The following is a 20,796-nucleotide window of genomic DNA, read 5'->3' as shown; positions in this document are numbered from 1 at the left end:
GGCTTAAATTACTCTAGACCAAAGAAAGCCCAAAGGAAAATGAACTCATTACTTTTAATTCTAAAAAGTGAACACCAATTTATATTTTCTTTTGTCACCAAGTCAGTGGAGAAATTTAACTGTTGATCTTTAAAACTTATCATAGATACTGTTCCAAAATAATCCTACTTGGTCTTTCTATTCTGTGTCTCTGGGAAGGAATTACATTTCCTCAGAGATGATCACTCCCAACAGTCTAATATGGAAGAATGTGTTTAAGTAATTTGGTCTATAAGAGAATAAAACCTGGAAAAATGTCTCTCAAATTAAAAAGTAGAGAACATTAACATTAACTTGACTAAGAGCAGAATTAGAAAAATAAATCATAGTCTAGAAAAATAAATCATAGTCCTTCACCACTGAAGAATATTAAGTCTCTATTACCTGTATTTTTATTAATACTTATCTCTAGAATGGAGGAACCTTTTAATGCAATAAAGCTTTTTACCTAAGGAATATTTTGAAAGCATATTTTCATTTTTGCTGCAAAAATTTACAGTGTTGTCTCTTTATTCTGCATTGAAAGTAATATTATAAGTATAAGTATCTGCTGTGACTCAGAGAAGGGGTTGTAGAAATTTATTAACAACTTTACTTCATTATGTGAGTTTGACTATGTCCTTATTTTTATTCTTCTAGGGATATGAGGATTGGCTGAGGCACAGGGCCGACAATGAAGTCAATAAGAGCACTGTTTACATTATTGAAAATGCAAAGCGAGTGAAAAAAGAGAGTGAAAAAATCAAGGTATTAAGTTTTGTAGTACATTCTTTTTTTTTTTAATTATAGTGAGAACACATCATTTTAAAATGTACACTTCAGTGGCATTTCATACGTTCTCAGTGCTGTGCAACCATCACCACTGTCTAGTTCCAGAACATTCTCACTGCCCCAAAAGGTAAACCCCCATAGCCATGAAGTAGTCATCCTCCATTCTTCCCTCACCCAGGCCCTGGCAACCACTCATCTTCTTTCTGTCTCAGTGGGTTTACCTATTGTAAGTATTTCACATAAATGGAATCACATACTATGTGGCCTTTATGTCTGCATTCTCTTGCTTGTTGCTATCTTCTTGAAGTTCATTCATGTTGTGGCATGTATCATTACTTCATTCCTTTTGATTAAATAATACTGCATAATATAGCCACCACATTTTGTTTATCCAATCATCAGTTGATGGACATTTGTTTTCTTTCTACCTTTGAGCTATTAGGGGGCTTCCCAGGTGGCTCAGATGGTAATGTGTCTGCCTGCAATGCAAGAGACCCAGCTTCGATTCCTAGGTAGGGAAGATCCCCTGGAGAAGGAAATGACAACCCACTCCAGGACTCTTGCCTGGAAAATTCCATGAACAGAGGAGCCTGGCGGGCTACAGTCCATGGGATCTCGAAGAATTGGACATGACTGGGCGACTTCGCTTGAGCTATTAGGATTGTTGGTGATATGAATATTCATGTACAAGTTTTTGTTTCAGACACCTCTTTCCCATTCTTTTGGGTACATACCTAGGAGGGGAATTGCTAGGTCATGTGGTGATTCTAGTTTTTATGAATCACCAAACTGTTGGAGAAGGCAGTGGCAACCCACTCCAGTACTCTTACCTGGAAAATCCCATGGACGGAGGAGCCTGGTAGGCTGCAGTCCATGGGGTCGCTAGGAGTCGGACACGACTCAGCAACTTCACTTTCACTTTTCACTTTTATGTACTGGAGAAGGAAATGGCAACCCACTCCAGTGTTCTTGCCTGGAGAATCCCAGCGATGGGGGAGCCTGGTGGGCTGCCATCTCTGGGATCGCACAGAGTCGGACACGACTGAAGCGACTTAGCAGCAGCAGCAGCAGCAAACTGTTTTCCACAGCAGCCATATGCCATTTTATATTCCACCACCATATATGATAGTTGTAAGGTATTGTTTTTTTTTAATATCTCAAACAGTTTCATTTTTTATTCAAATTAGCCATTGACTGTTACTATACAATAAGATTCCTGTTGATAAAATTTTTGACTTGTCCAAATCATAGTTTTTATACCTAGCAAATTTTATTTTAATTAATGTAAACTTTAGAGCAGCAAAACTGAACAGAAATTATGGAGTTCACATACAGTCCTTTTCCCTACACAGGTACAACCTTCCTCACAATCAGTACCCCCCACCAGAGTGGCATATTTGTTACAATCAGTGAACCTCCAATGACATATCATATCACTATCACAGTGATAGTCCACAGTTTAGGTTAGTTAGTTTTCACTCTTGATCATGTATGTTCAGTGAGTCTGAACAAATGTATAAGGACATGTCTCCACCATTACAGTATTATACAGAATCAACTGCCCTAAATATCCTCTGTGCTTAGCCTGTTCATCCCTCCCTCCAACCCCTGGTCACCACTCTTCCTTTTACTGTCTCCATAGTTTTGCATTTTTCTTAGTGTCATGTGGTTAAAATCATACCGTATATAGCTTTTTCAAGTTCGCTTTTTCCACTTAGTAACATGCATTTGAGTTTTCTCCATCTTTTCATGGTTTGATAGCTCATTTCTTTTTAGCACTAAATAATATTCCATTGTCTAGATGTACCAGTTTATTTAATAGTCACTCACTTACTGAAGGACATCATGCTTGCTTCCATGTTTTGGCCATTAGAAATAAAACTATTATAAACATCTATATGCAGCTCTATGTGTGAATATAAGATTTCAGTTCATTTTGGTAAAAACCAGAGTGTTATCTGGATCAATGGTAAGAACGTGTTTAGTTTTATAAGAAACTTCCAGACTATCTCCAACATAGCTACCCATTTTGCATTTCCCATAAGCAGTAAATGAGAGTTCTGTTGCTCCATATCCCGGCCAGCATTTGTGTCAGTATTCTAGATTTTGCCCATTCTAAAGACTGTACAGTGATATCTCATTTTGGTCTTAATTTGCAATTCCCTAATGAGCATAATTCCATATGCTTACTTGCATTTGAATATCTTCTTTGGTGGGGTGTCTATTAGGTCTTTTCCCCAGTTTTTTAATCAGATTGCTCATTTTCATATTGTGAAAATTGGTAACAGTCCTTTATCAGATATGTCTTTTACAAATATCGTATCCTAGTCTTAAGGTATTACTTATTTTTACTTTATTGTGATATTGGGATAAAAAATAAGAACACAATTAGAAAAATAAATGATAGTCCTTCACAATTAAAGAATATTAAGGCTCTAATGCCTGTGTTTTTATTAATACTTATCTATGTTGTTGTTCATTCACTAAGTTGTGCCCAACTCTTTGTGACCTCATGAACTGCAGCACACTAGGCTTCCCTGTCTTTCACTGTCTCCTCGAGTTTGCTCAGACTCATGTCCATTGAGTTGGTGATGCCATCCAACCATCTCATCCTCTGTCGTCCCCTTCTCCTCCTGCCCTCAATCTGTCCCAGCATCTGGGTCTTTTCTAGTGAGTCAGCTCTTCACATCAGGTGGCCAAAGTATTGGAACTTCAGCTTTAGCATTAGTCCCTCCAATGAATATTCAGCACTGATTTCCTTTAGGATGGACTGGTTTGATCTTATTGCTGTCCAAGGGACTCTAAACAGTCTTCTCCAGCACCACAGTTTGAAAGCATCAGTTCTTTGGCACTCAGCCTTCTTGATGGTCCTGCTCTCACATCCATACATGACTACTGGAAAAACCTTAGCTTTGACTCTACAGACTTTTGTCAGCAAAGTTACGTCTCTGCTTTTTAATATGCTGTTTAGGTTTGTTATAGCTTTTCTTCCAAGGAGCAAGCATCTTTTAATTTTGTGGCTGCAATCACCGTCCGCAGTGATTTTGGAGCCCAAGAAAATATTTCCATTGTTCCACTTTTTCCATTGTTTTCCCATCTGTTTGCCATGAAGTGATGGGACTGGATGTCATGATCTTCATGTTTTGAATGTTGAGTTTTAGACCAGCTTTTTCACTCTCCTCTTTCACCTTCATCAAGCGGCTCTTCAGTTATCTTCACTTTCTGCCATCAGAGTGGTATCATCTGCATATCTGAGGTTGTTGATATTTCTCCAGGCAGTGTTGATTCCAGCTTGTGCTTCATCCAGCTCAGCATTTCACATGATGTACTCTGCATATAAGTTAACTAAGCAGGGTGACAATATACAGCCTTGATGTACTCCTTTTCCAATTTTGAACCAGTCCATTGTTCCATCATGTCTGGTTCTAACTGTTCCTTCTTGACCTGCATACAGATTTCTCAGGAGACAGGTAAGGTGGTCTGGTATTCCCATCTCTTGAAGAATTTTCCATGGGTTGTTGTGATCCACACAATCAAAGCCTTCAGCATAGTCAATGAAGCAAAAGTAGATACTTTTCTGGAATTCCCTTGCTTTTTCTGTGATCCAGCAGATGTTGGCAATGTGATCTCTGGTTCCCCTGCCTTTTCTAAATCTAGCTTGTACGTCTGGAAGTTCTCAGTTCATGTAATACTAAAGCCTAGCATATGAAAGTTTTTGAGCATTACCTTGATAGCATGTGAAATGAGTGCAATCTGCTTATCTATAGAATGGTGGAACTTTAACACTAAATTTACCATCTTAACTATTTTTTAAGTATACAGTTCAGTGGTATTAAGTATTCACATTGTTGTACAACAGATCTCTAGAGCCTTTTCATTTTATAACACTGAAACTCTATATCCACTAAACAATTATTCACCCTGCCTGTAGCCCTTGGTAAACACTTTTGTATTTTCTGTTGCTGTTACTTGGACTACCTTAGAGAGATACTTCCTGTGATAGGAAATGTATAGTATCTGTCCTTTTGTGACTGGTTTATTTCACTTAGTATAATATCTTCACATGACAGGATTTCCCATTTTTTAAAGCTACATAATACTCCATTGTATGTATATACCACACTTTATTAATTCATCAGTTGATGGACGTTTGGCTTGCTTCCACCTTTTGGCTATGTGAATAATGCTGCAGTGAACACAGGTGTACAAATAGCTCAAGTTATTGCTTTGAATTATGTTAGGTATATACCCAGAAGTAGAATTTCTAGATTGTATTGTAATTCTGTTTTTAATTTGTGGAGAAACTTCCATACTGTTTTCCATAATGGATGTACCATTTTACTTTAGTGCCGAATACACAAGGCTTTCAACTTCTCCCGGTCCTCTTGAGGACTTTCTGTTCTTTTGATAGTGGGCATCCTGACTGATACAAAGTGATATCTCATTGTGGTTTGCATTTGCATTTTCCTAATGATTGGTGATGTTGAGCATCATTTCATGTGCCTATTGACTGTTGTGTATTTTCTTTGGAGAAATGTCTGTTCAAGTCCTTGTGTTAAGTGTTAATCGCTCAGTCGTGTCTGACTCTTTGTGTCCCCCTGGACTATAGCCCACCAGACTCCTCTGTCCATGGGATTTTCTAGGCAAGAATACTGGAGTGGTTTGTCATTTGCTTCTCCAGGGAATCTTCCTTACCCAGGGACTGAACCCAGGTCTCCTGCATTGTGGGCAGATCCTTTACCGTCTGAGCCACCAGGGAAGCAAGTCATTGACCCAATTTTTAATTGGGGTATTTGTTATTGAGTCATGATAGTTCTTTATATATTCTGGATATTAACTCCTCATCAGCTATATGATTGGCACATATTTTCTCCTATTCTGTAGGTTGCCTTTTCACTATTGATTATTTTCTGGATATTAACTCCTCGTCAGCTATATGATTGGCAAATATTTTCTCTTATTCTGTAGGTTGCCTTTTCACTATTGATTGTTTTCTTTGATCATGTATTCTCATTTTCTAATTTTGGTTTTTATCCTGTGCTTTTGGTGTCATATCCAAGAAATCATTGCCAAGTCTGATGTCCTGAAGCTTTTTCTCCATGTTCTTCTAGGAGTCTGGTAGGATCAAGTCTGACATTTAGATCTTTCATTCTTTTCTTGTTAATTTTTGTATATGATCTAAGGTGAGAATCCAACTCTATCAATACTTTTATAAGTAGATGCCCAGTTTTCCCAAAGCTGTTTGTTGAAGAAACTCTCATTCCCTATTGAATAGTCTTGGTACACTTGTAGAAAGTCATTTGACCTTATGTGCAAGAGTTTATTTCTAGCTTTCAATTCATTGTCTTATGTATCTGCCTTTATGCCAGTCTTAATTACTGTTGCTTTCTAGTGTGTTTGGAGAAATTTGGGAATGCAAGACCTCCAAGTTCGTTTCTCCTTTTCAAGATCATTTTTGGAGATCTTTCCAAGATCTCATGGTCCCTTGAGATTTCATATGAATGTCAGAGTTTGTTTTTTTTTTTTTTTCTCCTATTTCTGAAACAAATGCCATTGGTATTTTGATAGGAAGTCCACTGAGTGTGTAGATCACTTTGGATGGTATACACATTTTAACAGTATTAAGTGTTTCAATCTGTGAACTTGAAATATGTTTCCATTTGCTTTGTATTCTTTGATTTCTTTTAGCAGTGCTTTTGTAACTGTCAGTGTACAACTCTTTAACTTCTTTAAGTTTGTTCCTAAGTGTTTTATCATTTTTGATGCTATTGTAAAGGATAGTGTTTTCTTGATTTCCTTTTTGGACTGGTCATTGTTAATGTATAGGCATGCATCTGATTTTTGAGTGTTGATTTTAGTTCCTGCAACTTTGCTGAATTAATTTGTTCTAACATTTTTGGTGGAATTTTTAGAGGCTTTTTTGCGTATAAAATCATGTCATCTGCAAATTAGGATAATGTTACTTCTTTCCCAATTTGTATACCTTTTTTGTTTCTTGTCTAACTGTTCTATCCAGAACTTCTAGTACAATGATTGATAATAGTTCTGGAGTGGACATCCTTGCTTTGTTTCTGATCTTAGAGATAAAGGTTTTAGTCTTTGCCTATTTAGTGTGATAGTAGCTTTAGACTTTCATTAGGTTGTGATCATTTACTTCTCTTCCTATTTTATTAAATATTTTTATCATGAAAGAGTGTTGAATTTTGCTAAATGTCTTTTTTGCATTAACTGAGATGATCATGCAACACATTGTTTATATGCTGCATTATATTGATTGATTTTCATATATATTCTTGGATCCCAATAATAAATTTCATTTGGTCATGGAGCATGATCATTTTAATGTTACTGATTTTTAATTTGTTAGTATTTTAATGTATCATTATTTGTTGAGAAAATTGGTACGTCATTTTCTTGCAGTGTCTTTTTCTGGTGATAATATCAGGATAATGCTGGGCTCAGAATAAGTTTGAAGGTGTTCCTACCTCTTTGATTCTTTAGAAGGATTAGGAAGGATTGTTATTTCTTCTTCAAATGCTGGGTAGCATTCTTCAGTGAAGTCATCTAATCCTGGGCTTATCTTTTGGGTGAGATTTTTGATTCCTACTTCAGTCTTCTCACTGGTTTTGGATCTGCTCAGATTTCTTTATTTCTCAGTGATCCAGCTTTGGTAGGTTGTATGTTTCTAGGCACTTATCAATTGGCATGTAGTTGTAGTAGTCTTGTATAATCGTAAAATTTTTATTTCTCTGGCATCAGTTGTGGTTTCCTCTTTTTTCAGATGTTTGAGTCTTTTTTTTTTTGATTGTAGCTAAGGGTTTGTCAATTATGTTAATCTTCCAATTGTGTTAATCTTCCAAAATTGTTTGTCAGTGTTGTGTTATTGTTAAAAGAATGTTTCTATATGAATATGAATTACAATATGAAAGTTAATGGAAATCAAATTCTTCAGAGCAAGGGAAGAAGATGTGTGAAACAGAATTGTTCAGGGCTGTGGTATGAGTTCATACAAAATGATACTGTCCTCTCTATTGTTTTATCAATTATTATCACCGCTGAATTATTTACTTAATACCCAGAATTTCAAGCTTAAGTTCTCCATATCCCCAGCAATAAGTAAACCATCTTACACCTTCTTATAGTAATGATGGGAGGAAGGCCACAGACTGGGAGAGTTACCCAAGTTTGACATAGACTGTATTTCTCCCACTCTTTTTTCTATTTTCCGCATCCCAGAAGGGAGGGCCTTGTGATGAACTGGAGTGGTTAGGATCTGAAGTTTCCAAACCATTAGTAGAAACTCAGCTTTTTGTTCACATAAGAACCAAAGGCAGCATAAATGATTCATATTATTAAATCTGTTGCTTCCATGTTATGAAATAAAATTGCAAAGTAAATAAAGTCTCCCACTTTTCTCTCCTTTTCTCTCATTTCCTCTTTCTGTTTTTGCTGTCACCCCCACTGCCTTAGAAGGACCCCCATCTTCCACCTTTTCTCACTAGGCTACTTATCTTTGGCTGACCTCAGCCGGGTATAATCTCAGTTACATTAGTTGATGCTGTTGTGTGAAATGCTGCTTGATTGAGCCCTTTCTGGAGTATTTGTGTTATAAAGAGATGCCTATAAACTAAAAGTGTTCGAGTGATTGCTTGGCTGGGGAGTGTGGATACTCATGTTGAACAGGAGAGTGACTTGTTCTGTATCCTCAGTGCACTGGGTATTTTTTAAAGGGTTTCAAAGCTAGAGAGTGACTTGATCTTACTCTTAAAAAAGGCAACTTTGAAGATTAAGAAAAGTAGTTAGTGTGCCCAGTTGCTAAGTCGTGTCCGACTCTTTTGCAACACTAAGGACTGTAGCCATCCATGTTCCTCTATCCACGGAATTCTCCAGGCATGAATACTAGAGTGGGTTGCCATGTCCTCTTCCAGGGGATCTTCCTGACCCAGGGATCAAACCCATGTCTCTTACATTGGTAAGCTGATTCTTTACCATAGTGCCACCTGGAAAGCCCAAGCAAAGTAGAGGCATGAGCAAAAGTAGAATGAGGGAAACCTGTTAGGTGGTTACTGCTGTAGTATAAGCAAAATGTAAGGTTATATAGGGTGATAGTAGAAAAGACAATAACAATAAAAATAGAAATATTTGTTAACATTTGTATGTAACATAAATATGCCAGGCACTCCCTTCTACATTCTGTTAATTCATTAATCCTTACTTTACAACAGTCCTATGAAATAGGTACTTTTGTTATCCCCTCTTTACTGATGATGAAACTGAGGCATAGGGAGGTTAAGAAACTTGTCCATAACTTATAAGTGGGAAAGCTGGGATTTGAATTGAAGGAAGTCTGGATGTGGCGTCCATGCTCATAAGCACAACTTTGTCCCTCCTATTGCGTGATCAAGATAAATGGATCTATTCAGGATATTTATTGTAGATAAAATCTGGACTTACTGATGTATTCCATGGAGAGAGTGAGAAAAAGAGCAAAAAAGAATAAAGATAGCCTCCTTGATTTTGCCCTGAGCAACTACTTGTATTAGGTAGTGCTATTAAACAAAATGCTGGTGCTATTAAATAAGTTGGAAAGGACTGGGAGAAGAATAGGTTTGGGCCATGTTCATTTTGAGATTCTTATTAGATAGCCAGATGGAATTGTCAAGCCTGGAGCTCAGAGGAGATGTTTTAGGTGGAAATAGAAATTTGGGTGGAATCATGTAAAACATGATGAAGCACAAGTTGGAATCAAGATTGCCAGGGGAAATATCAATAACCTCAGATAGGCAGATGGCACCACCCTTACGGCAGAAAGCAAACAAGAACTAAAGAGCCCCTTGATAAAAGAAAGGAGAGTGAGAAAGTTGGCTTAAAACTCAACATTCAGAAAACTAAGATCATGACATCTGGTCCCATCACTTCATGGCAAATAGATGGGGAAACAGTGGAAACAGTGTCAGACTTTATGTTTCTGGGCTCCAAAATCACTGCAGATGGTGACTGCAGCCATGAAATTAAAAGACGCTTGCCCCTTGAAAGGAAAGTTATGACCAACCTAGATAGCATATTAAAAAGCAGAGACATTACTTTGCCAACAAAGGTCCATTTAGTCAAAGCTATGGTTTTTCCAGTAGTCATGTATGGATGTGAGAGTTGGACTATAAAGAAAGCTGAACACCAGAGAATTGATGCTTTTGAACTGTGGTGTTGGAGAAGACTCTTGAGAGTCCCTTGGACTGCAAGGAAATCCAACCAGTCCATCCTAAAGGAAATCAGTCCTGGGTGTTCATTGGAAGGACTGATGTTGAAGCTGAAACTCCAATATTTTGGCCACCTGATGCGAAGAACTGACTCATTTGAAAAGACCCTGATGCTGGGAAAGATTGAAGGCAGGAGGAGAAGGGGACGACAGAGGATGAAATGGTTGAATGGCATCACTGACTCAATGGACATGAGTTTGAGTAAACTCCAGGAGTTGGTGATGGACAAGGAAGCCTGGCATGCTGCAGTCCATGGGGTCGCAAAGAGTGAGACACGACTGAGCAACTGAACTGAACTGATGTAAAACATAGAGAAGAGCAGCAGGCCTTGAGGAATTCCAGTGGAAAAGCATAGTCATTTGTAAGGGAAAGGGTATGGGTTTTGGCATTAGAAATATTGGAAGAGTTTCTTCAGTTTTACTGATGATTTCTTTTGTCATATCCAGTCTGCTGATAAGCCCATTGAAGGACATCTTTATCTCTCATGCCATGCTTGTCATTTCTCACTTTTCTATTTGCTTTTTTTTTTTTTAAGTTCCCATCTTGCTGGCCCAAATTCTTCATCTGCACATATATGTTATCTGTGTTTTCCAGTAAATACTTACTTTTTTGCTGGGGAGGGGTCAAGGCATGAGGGATCTCAGTACCTCAACCAGTGGTTGAACCCATGCCCCCTTGCACTGGGAATGCAGTCTTAACCACTGGACAACCAGAAACTCCCTCCAGTAAATATATCAGTATTTTACTCATAGCTAATTTTCTATCCCTGTTTCTTAATTCTAAAATCTGATGATAGGTCATTTTTCTCTGGGTTTTGTGCATTTCATGTTTTTAATGGACAGTGCATGGAAAAGAATGCTAGAGATCGAGGCAGGTAACCTGTATTTCTGGTCTGCAGTGGTCATACCTCTTCTGTCAGCCAGTCCATCAGTGTTGGGGATTGAGTCAGTCTGGTCAGGAGTTGGCTGGCTTTGGAGTTTGCTGTAGATGTTGATGCTTTCAGTACCTCCGTGGACTCTAAATTCCTGCACGGCTGGGCTGCCACAGGGGTTTTCTCAGTGTTCCTGTTCCACTATCTGCTTTCAGCAGGTCCTGCATTCCTGAGACACAGTGGATGCCTCTCTGTGTGCCCTTTCTCCTCCCCCAATGGTAAATTAATCTTTCTTGTTATTCTTTGCAGGGTTCCTGATGGGATCCAAGTGGTTTCTTGATTCTCCTACTCTCTCATTATTAGGCAGCCTTTATGCACCTTTGCCTCAGGGTAGAACTTTCAGCACTCTTTCCTGATCTCCATCCCAATGTCCCTTGGCAGCTGAACTTTGCCTTTTATTAGTACCAGGTCCTCAATATGAGGGTGTTTCCTGTCTATCCCCAGCAGCAGTTGGCTTTCTTCTACCTCTCCACTAGCAGGAGTTACATGTCCCTGAGACCCTGCCAGGGAGGGTTTCTTGCCTTGCTCTTAGGCACAGATGGCTTTTGCACCCTATGAGGAAAGGGTCCACAGTTAGAGCATATTTTGCCTGTTTCTCCACAGCACTCAGTCAAACCTGTATGCCTGTACCTTTCTCGTGAGCACCCAGTGGATGCCCAGAGAGAAGAACTGATGTGTGCTTATGGTCTCCTCTTTTCTCTGAGGCTTGCAGAGATTTGAAACTGTCACATTGGCCCCTCCCAAGCCTTTTACAATTGGTTGAAAATCTAGTTATTTTCTTCCTGTGCACTTTTATGACAGCCATCTCTTCCTCCTGTGCTTTGTTAATTGTGAAAGAGTCAGTTTCTCCCGCCTCTCCTCAGAGGGACTTTTTGCCCTTTGAAATTCAGTTAACTTGGTTGCCTTGCAACCTCAACTCTTTGATGAACCCAAAAAACTTACAATTCTCTTGATTATCTGACTTTTTCTAATGTTTGTCATAATGGATGGTGAGGTTCTCTTGTTGACTTTGTACAAGTTAAGTGGAAACAACCCTAGAGTTGATTGTCTAACTGAACCATGTTGTTCCCTTTCTTTAAAAGTCCTTTCTCGGTCCCCCCTTGGCTTCAGGGTGAGGCCTCAACACCTGAACCTGACCTGTCAGACCTTTGGTGGTCTGGCCCCAGTCCATCTTACCAGCCTTAACTTGCACTCCAGGTGCAGAGACCTTTTCCTATCTGAGTTGATTGTCAGTGTTATAGAAGAAATTGTGGTTTATATTTATCAGTGCCTGGGAATCATCTTCCATCCTTTAGATGAGTGTTTCCTTCTTCTGAGATGCTTTAGGATTTTGTTTGTTTTTTTGCTTCTGTGTATTTAAGCATAGATTGTGCTTAAGCAACATAAGTATTTACGGATGTGAAGAAGGAAAGATCCAAGAGAATAAAATATTATTTACAAATTAGTTTCATTATTGATGCTGTTGTTCGTGGCTACTGATTAAAATTGGCAAAGAAAATAAAATCGTTTCTGAATAGATCTTGAAACCCTCATCTTTATCTGCCAAATTATGTAGCAATTGGAAGGCAGGTGTGTCATTTATTAGTTCCATGTTTTATAACCAGTGTGTCCAAACTGGTAAGCTAGATATTGACTCCCTAAAGTGGGTTGTTGTCTTTCACTAGCAGCCTCCTCCCTTTATCTGGGAGTGCTGTTAAAAAAAAGTGTTAATTTATCATTTTCTATGTGTGCCATGGCATGGAAAATGTTGGAATGGACTGGGCTGGATAATTTCTTACATCCTTCTAAAAAATTTTATGACTATTCGTAAGTTCAAAGTAAAGTAGTTGCAGAATATTAGTAATAATTTAATAAACAACTATCAGTTGGTAACTTTGTGCCGGGTACTTTGCGAACCACTTTACTTGTATCCTCATTTCATACTCAAAACCAATCCTGTGAGGTAGTTGTAATCATCAAAGACACTTAACCCAAGGTCATATAGTTAAGTGGCAGAGCTGGGATATAAAATCAAGTTGTAAAGATCTGTGTTTTAATCATTATGATTGATTTCGTACATTATTAAATTATGTACTAGAAATCATTCATGGTTTCTTCTCTCAGGTTTTTTTTCTACTTGAGCTTTGGGCACTAACTGATAGCAGATGAATTGTTGGAAAATGACCTAATGCCTCTCTAATTAAGTGAGATTTTCTGAGCACTAAAGAGAGAACTGTCACCCGACACTAATAGCTATTACCACATGGAAGGCAAAGCATTTAGAAATATTTATCTTGATGCAGAGTGGGAGTGCAGCTGCCCAGTGTTCTTGAAGTACTCAAATGAAAATGTATAGATTTTCTTGATTCAGTCATGAAATGATAATGGTCATTCTCTTATCAAACACCAATGCCAAACATATCAGAGAGCAAAAGAGTCTCTGGGTAATGAAATCACGTATCAGAGATTAAAGTTCAATACTCAGGTAATCTGAAAGCATCATAAGTCCTTGTGACCTTAAAGAGGACTCTGAATGTTGAGTACTATTGTTTCGTCACCTTTCACGTGGTATAGGATGCTGAGACATTCTAAGCCTTAGATGGGGAGAGGTCTTTTGCTACTGTTTTGACTTTAGTTGGAGGTATAATAAATGCTTTGTTTGGAATTAAGAACATTGATACTTATTTTTCTCTCTGTACTAGGTCGGTGATATAGTAGAAGTACAGGCAGATGAAACCTTTCCCTGTGATCTTATTCTTCTGTCATCCTGCACAGTTGATGGAACCTGTTATGTTACCACAGCCAGTCTTGATGGGGAATCGAATTGCAAGGTAAACATTCTCAGCTAAGGATGGGTAATCATGCAATATTCCGTCCCACTGCCCCTAATCTTTTACCTTATTTTTTCCTATTTGTGGAAATTTTGTATTTGAAGACAGTGTTTATATAACTGTCTTTGAAACTTCTAAGCAAATACTCAGCTTTGGGGGAAAGGGTGGTGTTGGGTGAGAAGTCCACACCCTAGATAAAAGCCACCACATTTTTATAGCACTTTTTACATTTCATATTGACATTAACCCATTCCACATTGTATTTAGGCTTTTAAAATGAAAGTGCTCTTTAGGCTGAAACTACATAGCTATGAAAATAACTACATCTGAAGGTACTCTCACCTTCATCTAAGGTACTCTAAGTTTGATCTGTTTTTTTTTTTTAAAGTGATGAATATCCTCTTTTTTAAAATGTTTATTCCTGGCATTTTGAAAATCTAAGCTATTGGCTTGATTACTTTTAAAAAATACCTTAGGGTATAGTTTGGCAAACTAGTTGCTTTATTGCAACTAGGAAGAATTAAAAATGTGTGAGAGTAAATTTGTTCAAACTGGAGGATAACTGACTTCCCTGGTACTTTCTGGCACAATCAGTTCTTGTCTATCATCCAGAGTTCCACAGGGCATGAAGATTTATCCTCTATGTGCTGCTGCCTTTAAGGAAGAGCACTCATGTGCTCACCTCCGTGTATCTTCTTGAGGGCTTTCCTCCACTTGTTTATGCTATCTGAACTCAAGGACCAGGATTCAGTGTGTGGTAAAGGAACTTAAATGCCTGTTAGATAACTAATTTTGTTATCACTTCAGGGGCATGGTGATGAACTAGTCCCATTTCAACTATTCGAAAACAAAGTTATATTTAAGGGAATGTCAAGGTGAAAATTGAGAAATCTACCTCAAGATTTCCTAATAAGGGACAAAGTTGTGTAGAAGAAGAAAACTTAACTTTCAAGTGGTTTCATTTTCCACTTAAGTTAATCTGATCAAATTAGCTAAAAGTACATAGGTTTTCAGCGTCAGGAGATAGTTTAAAATATAGCTCAGGCAATTCCATAATATTCTCCAAAGATCATGCAACAGCTTTCCTTCAGCGTAAGTAGTGTAGTCTTTGAGTCTGTGTCAGCCCTTCTTTGATGATTTATAAAAGGATTCATTGGAGCCTGCCCTGAGTTCTGGGTCAATCAAGTAAATACATAATATACCCTAGTAGAATATTCTAACTGTCTGACTAAAGCAAGATACATCATGTCTCTGCTCCTCACATGAATTGTAGCTACTTGAAGCATTTTCAAGATCATTAATTTTGCTGTTTGTGTAATGGGAACTATTGATGATTTTTTTTCTTTCTGTTAGCAAAATGTTAGTATTCTTATGACCAAAAGAGTGATTCAATTCTTATTTGTATGTTAACTTCACCATATACTATGGTGAGCAAAATAATAGGTCTCAGTTCTATAAATAGGAGGGGAAAAAAAGTGTTTTAAATTTTTCATGGGGTTTTCAGTTAATTATATGCATGGTGCAAATGGAATTTTCTCTGCTGTCAGTATCAAGAAAAGCTTTTAGTTTTCTCATTATCTTTGAAATCCCTTCACAGCAGAGTTCACTTTTAATTATTGTAATATATTTTAAGAATAATACCATAAAGTTTATCTAGTTGGAGATGTATTCGTATTATTCTGCCAAAGCCTCTTACTAAAAACATAGTGTTCCTGAAATCAGGTGGGTGTATGATTATAATTTTTTTCTTTTTTTGGGGGGCTGTTTTTGTTTTTTCTTCTGCTTTCATCTAGACACATTATGCGGTACGTGATACCATTGAACTGCGTACAGTCGAATCCATTGATAACCTCAGAGCAGCAATTGAATGTGAACAGCCTCAACCTGACCTCTACAAGTAAGAATTACCTGGTTTCATTTTACTGCTGTCTGATGGCTTTGCTTCTCTTTGCCATCAGTATTGAAATACCCACCACTTACCAGCCTCCTTTCATTTGTGTTTTTATGAGCTGTTCCTTCCTTCTGGCAGACAAATGAATCAAATCAGCCTTGTTCACTACCAGCCTAAGATAAATTATTGTGGGCTCAGGCATCTCACTTGTGGTTTTTCTTTTATTATTTTTATTTGTAGACATGGCCGTCCATCACATTTTAAGATTATATAATCCCATAAGCCTGAGCTGTCAAACTTGTGCACTAGACAGAGTTAATTAAAACAAAAATAAAACACTTTACGTGTCATCCAACAGTAAAGAGAGAAGGAAATGTGGGACCATGCAATTAGTAGGCACTCTATCCTTTTTTATGAGGATCATGATGAACTAAGTATTGTATATAGGCTGTTTCTTGTCCAAATGAACGGCTAAGTTGAGGGAGCAGTGAAATGGTGTGATTTCCTCTGTTTTGCTATGCCTAGGCTTTCTGGAGTAGAGTTGCTGATTAACAGTCATTGTGGGTTGTCAAAAATTTGGTATTTGATTTTTTTTTGTACTGTTTATTTATTTGGCTAAAGAGTCGGACATGACCGAGTGACTAGCGTAGCACAGCACAACACATTTGGCTGTGCCAAGTCTCCGTTGCGGCATGTGGGATCTAGTTCTCCAACCCAGGATTGAACCCAGGTCCCCTGCATTGGGAGCATAGAGTTTTAGTCACTGGATCACCAAGGAAGGCATTTGATTTTTAAGACTGCTGATTAGTTTGGTTGATTAGAGCATGGTATTAATGAGGGTAGAATAATGGGTTTATGGGCAAGTGAGCCAATTAATTATATTCTCTTCTGCCATTACAGATGGCATCCATCTCCCATGGTACTCATCTTGTTAATGAATGCTGTTGATCGTAAAAGGGGACCAAATAGTGGGATGTGGCTTACAACAATGCCCAGTAGTGGAAAAAGAAAGTTCTCATACTTCTATAAGAATTATACCCTCCCTCCTTCGTATCATTCCTTATTTTTTCCCTTCTTCTGTATCCATCTTGATAGTAGGAACTTAGGATCACAGAGCAGAATAGCTGTTTGCTGCCTTCAGGAAGCATGGAATCACAGAAAGGGGAGTGACTGATTTTGTGAGTTAGAGAGTAATATAGATCCTTACATATTTATAGGGTAACTCCTAAATTTTTCAGTTACCTTAAATATGAAGGAGATTTTTAGTGAGGGAAGGTTATTCCTAATGTCTCTAATAGATTGAGTACCCTTGGTATGTGACTTCAGAATACCTTCTATTGGATTGGCCAAAAAGTTCATTGGGAGTTTTTCTGCAACATCGTACAGAAAAACCCAAACAAATTTTTTGGCCAGCCTAATACCTCCACCACCCTAGTAATCATCACCTACATTGTAATTGCCTGATTATGTTATTTGGTGCAAGGAACACATTTTTCTTGCTTATTAGGAGGCATAGTATGGTGCAGTTAATACATGTTGAATGAATGCAGATGTTCATATTTTGTATATTTCATAATAATTCAGTTTTTCTGAAAAAAAAATCATAATGTACATAGTAAAATACTCATAACATTCTTACTAAGGATTTATAACTTTTTACCATATTTTTCAGAAATGTAGATTACCATGTGCATAGCCATATATCTGATCACTTGATCAGATCAAGCTCAGTATTCAGATCAGCTGCAAGACACAGCTTGGAAATTTCCAAGATGGTAATCAATCAAGTGTTCCCTAATGGCTGTTTCTCAAAGGATGATCTCAGGCCAACAGCATCCACATCACCAGAAACTTGTGGGAAATGCAGATTCAAATTCTTACCTAAACCAAAAGCCTGGGGATGGGGCCTAGAAATCTATGGTTTAAGAAGCCCTTCAGTAATTCTGATGCATGCTCAAGTGAAAGAATTACTGAACTTATGGTTTTGAAAGATGGTTTAGCACCAGAACCCTTTCTTCACATAAATGTAAAATAGAAGCCAATTATTTATATGAAGTATAGATGAGAGGGGTATTGTGTGCATGCGTGGTGCCAAGTAGATCTTGAAAATCAACTTAGAATCTTTGTTTACATTCTTATAATCTGTAATATTTTAAAAATGAGATGAAAATGTTATATACCATATTGGTTCAACTTAGCTTTTTCTTTTAAAATTCAGACAATAGGCTTTTGTAGTTTATTGTCTTATCTTTTTTTGCATTATTTGTATTTTGATTCATTCCCATATTTGGGGTAAATAGATTTTATCTAGATATAGAAGACATATGTGCTATTATATTCTTTTTGCAGGTTTGTTGGCCGAATCAATATCTATAGTAATAGTATTGAAGCTGTTGCCAGGTTAGTTTATAATTCCTTTAATCTGTCCTTTTAGGGGAGGGATGTTTCTCTTTTAAGCCCATTAAAATAGCTAAATACTTTCTTTTATAGAAAGGGATGGGGGAAAGTGAATAAATCTGGAGTAACTAGCCACTGATGTCCTGGGAGAGGGTGGTGTTGGAAGTGATGATGAGGGTTTCTAAAATTGTAGAACTCCAGACTTCTTTGACCATTATTCCCAAATATGTTTTATGTACTCTGTTGATTGTCCTTGGTTGTGAAGTGCCTGACCATATTGGAAGTATATCTGGAAAGCAGTGTTTTAAGGGAGAATAATTTAGGGACTAGATGGTAGACAAAATGCTGGAAGAATTAGCTGGACTTATGTAAAATGAAAGGCTTAATAGTTGATAATGAAACAATTCATATAAAAAGGGATGTTTTTTCCCCTCTTCGATCACCCAGTCAGTTATTTTAACTTTTCCACTTGGCCTTTATAGCCAGTGCTCAGAAGGAAGTTAAACACCAGGAGCTCAGTGATCCCCCCTCAAAGGCGGGTTTGCGCTCTATAAATACAGCACCATGTCTCCTTCCTTTACTTTTGCTTTTCCAGTCTTTTACAGTCACTTTTTCTTTCTGTTTCTTGCTGTCTGCTGTTATCTTGGCTTTTCATGACTCATAGTCCTTTTACCTCTGTGCATGTCTTTACCTTTTTGTGTTGCTGGCATCTCCTGTACTGTGTGCTTCTATCTGCTATACCCTAAGTAACTTCAGAGGGGAGGATTTTTCAACTCATCTTGTGTTAGTAAGCATATAAGTAGACAGATGCATCCTGAATCTTTTGAAAATAGATGTGTGCAAGAGCAAACTATGTCCCCAAAGTTGATGGTGCTATTAGTTGGACTCTTTGAATAAGTTGTGTTCATTTTTTGTTTAGGTCTTTGGGACCTGAAAATCTCTTGTTGAAAGGAGCTACACTAAAAAATACCAAGAAGATATATGGTGAACGTTTTTTTAAGATATACTTACTAGAAATAGGCCTTTTAATACCTAAATGTTCATAAATAGTGCAGTAAAAAAATTGAACATGGCATTTAATTCCATTTAGTCTAAGTCTCTTTTTAGGTGTTGGGAATTTATAAGATGGTAAACTAACTTGAAATATGACAAACTATGTTGATTAAAATTATACTATAAAAATATACTGTAAATGATTATTAACTGGTAAATAGAAGAGAGTTTAGAATTACTATTTTTATAGATTGAAAAAGTTGGTAGATCCAGCTGGGTGGGGAGTTGGGTTGACAGTCTCATTTGTAACCTCATTTTCATCGTATTGTTATTCCTTAGGAGTTGCTGTTTACACTGGAATGGAAACCAAAATGGCATTGAACTACCAAGGGAAATCTCAGAAACGTTCTGCTGTTGAAAAGTTAGTGTGCCTTACAATTTCTTTACTTGTTATTGAACTGAAATTGTTACTTCTCAATATTTCCAAGTATCAACAGTATGAAAAAACAACATAAATTGTGATAGCATTACCATTTTAAGCACTTCTTTTGTTCTAGAAACTGTGCTCATTGTTTTGTATGGCTGATTTGGTTTAATCCTTTAAGCAACTTGGAGTAATTCCTGTTAGTCTGAACACTTTACAGATAGAGAAATAGTCTTAGAGATGATAAGTGATTTACCTAAGCTCACTTAGCTATTCACGGGCAGAGTTTAGGTAAAATTTATTCTCTTTTGCTGACAGTTAATGGTTTGGGGTCCTCTAGTTGCTATATGGCACAACACAGATAATGGTCTCCTTGCAAATAATTGTGTGGTACTTGACACACCTTCAAAGCCATTTGCACAACCTTACTCTCCTGTTGCCATGGACATGCAGCATATCAGCAACACCTTCTTCATAGCTCTACTTTTGCATTAAAAGAATCCACACTAAGCTTGACTATTTCACATTTGCTTCTCTACCCTCTATTCCAAACCTTTAGGATTCAGGTTTGGAAACAATCTACTCCTTTTATAAGGGTTGAGTAGGTAATGGTGTGTGTGTTCTGTCACTTTATAGGATCCTTACTAAAGGTGTGTTGAGCTAATCAGCCATTTCCCTTTGGATTACGGTTAGGACTGACTTTTCCATTTTACCAGTCAAGAGTAATGCTTTAGCAGTGACGACTGAGGTTCACCCATACAGGCCTGCACTATGGTTACACGTTGTACATAGGAGAAGCTTTAGAAAACTGAACAATTTAGTCTATACCTAGTTGATATCTTCAGTATTTCAATGGTTTTTAAATTCATAATATCTTATTTTTCAGATCCATTAATGCTTTCCTGATTGTGTATTTATTTATCTTACTGACCAAAGCTGCAATATGCACTACTCTAAAGTATGTTTGGCAAAGTACCCCACATAATGATGAACCTTGGTATAACCAAAAGACCCAGAAAGAACGGGAAACTTGGAAGGTAATTTGTTTTATGCTGAAAATTGTAACCCTCGTACATTGTGACAGGGGCACCCTTAATTGAAATACTGCTTAGATAATGATACCTTGGTATTAGGGATTTCTCTTGGTTGTATGGTAGCCCCAAGCCATTAACTTTAAGACATTCTAGTATTTTTTTCTTAACCCTAGGCGTATATCCTTGTTTTTAACTCTTAGGTTAAGAGTTTTAGGCAACTGGGCCAAAAGGTCTGGCATGTTAATATGT

The 20,796-nt window shown here is 37.5% G+C and overlaps 1 protein-coding gene across 6 annotated transcripts in view; it reads left to right on the top strand.

Annotated features, from left to right (window-relative positions):
- ATP11C (ATPase phospholipid transporting 11C) overlaps positions 1 to 20,796 on the top strand; it is a 169,078-nt gene that overhangs the window by 84,828 nt on the left and 63,454 nt on the right. For all 6 annotated transcript variants that reach the window (XM_070365486.1, XM_070365485.1, XM_070365489.1 and 3 more), the window contains 7 exons: positions 679 to 786; positions 13,680 to 13,808; positions 15,602 to 15,705; positions 18,049 to 18,099; positions 19,016 to 19,080; positions 19,429 to 19,510; positions 20,400 to 20,550. In XM_070365486.1, the coding sequence (XP_070221587.1) occupies positions 679 to 786; positions 13,680 to 13,808; positions 15,602 to 15,705; positions 18,049 to 18,099; positions 19,016 to 19,080; positions 19,429 to 19,510; positions 20,400 to 20,550 (690 nt within the window). The remainder of the gene's footprint in view (positions 1 to 678; positions 787 to 13,679; positions 13,809 to 15,601; positions 15,706 to 18,048; positions 18,100 to 19,015; positions 19,081 to 19,428; positions 19,511 to 20,399; positions 20,551 to 20,796) is intronic.

The sequence above is a fragment of the Bos mutus genome, chromosome X (genome assembly GCF_027580195.1).
Source record: "Bos mutus isolate GX-2022 chromosome X, NWIPB_WYAK_1.1, whole genome shotgun sequence".
Lineage (NCBI taxonomy): Eukaryota > Metazoa > Chordata > Mammalia > Artiodactyla > Bovidae > Bos > Bos mutus.
Note: the sequence above shows the minus strand (reverse complement) of the source record. Positions and strands in the feature narration are given on the sequence as shown.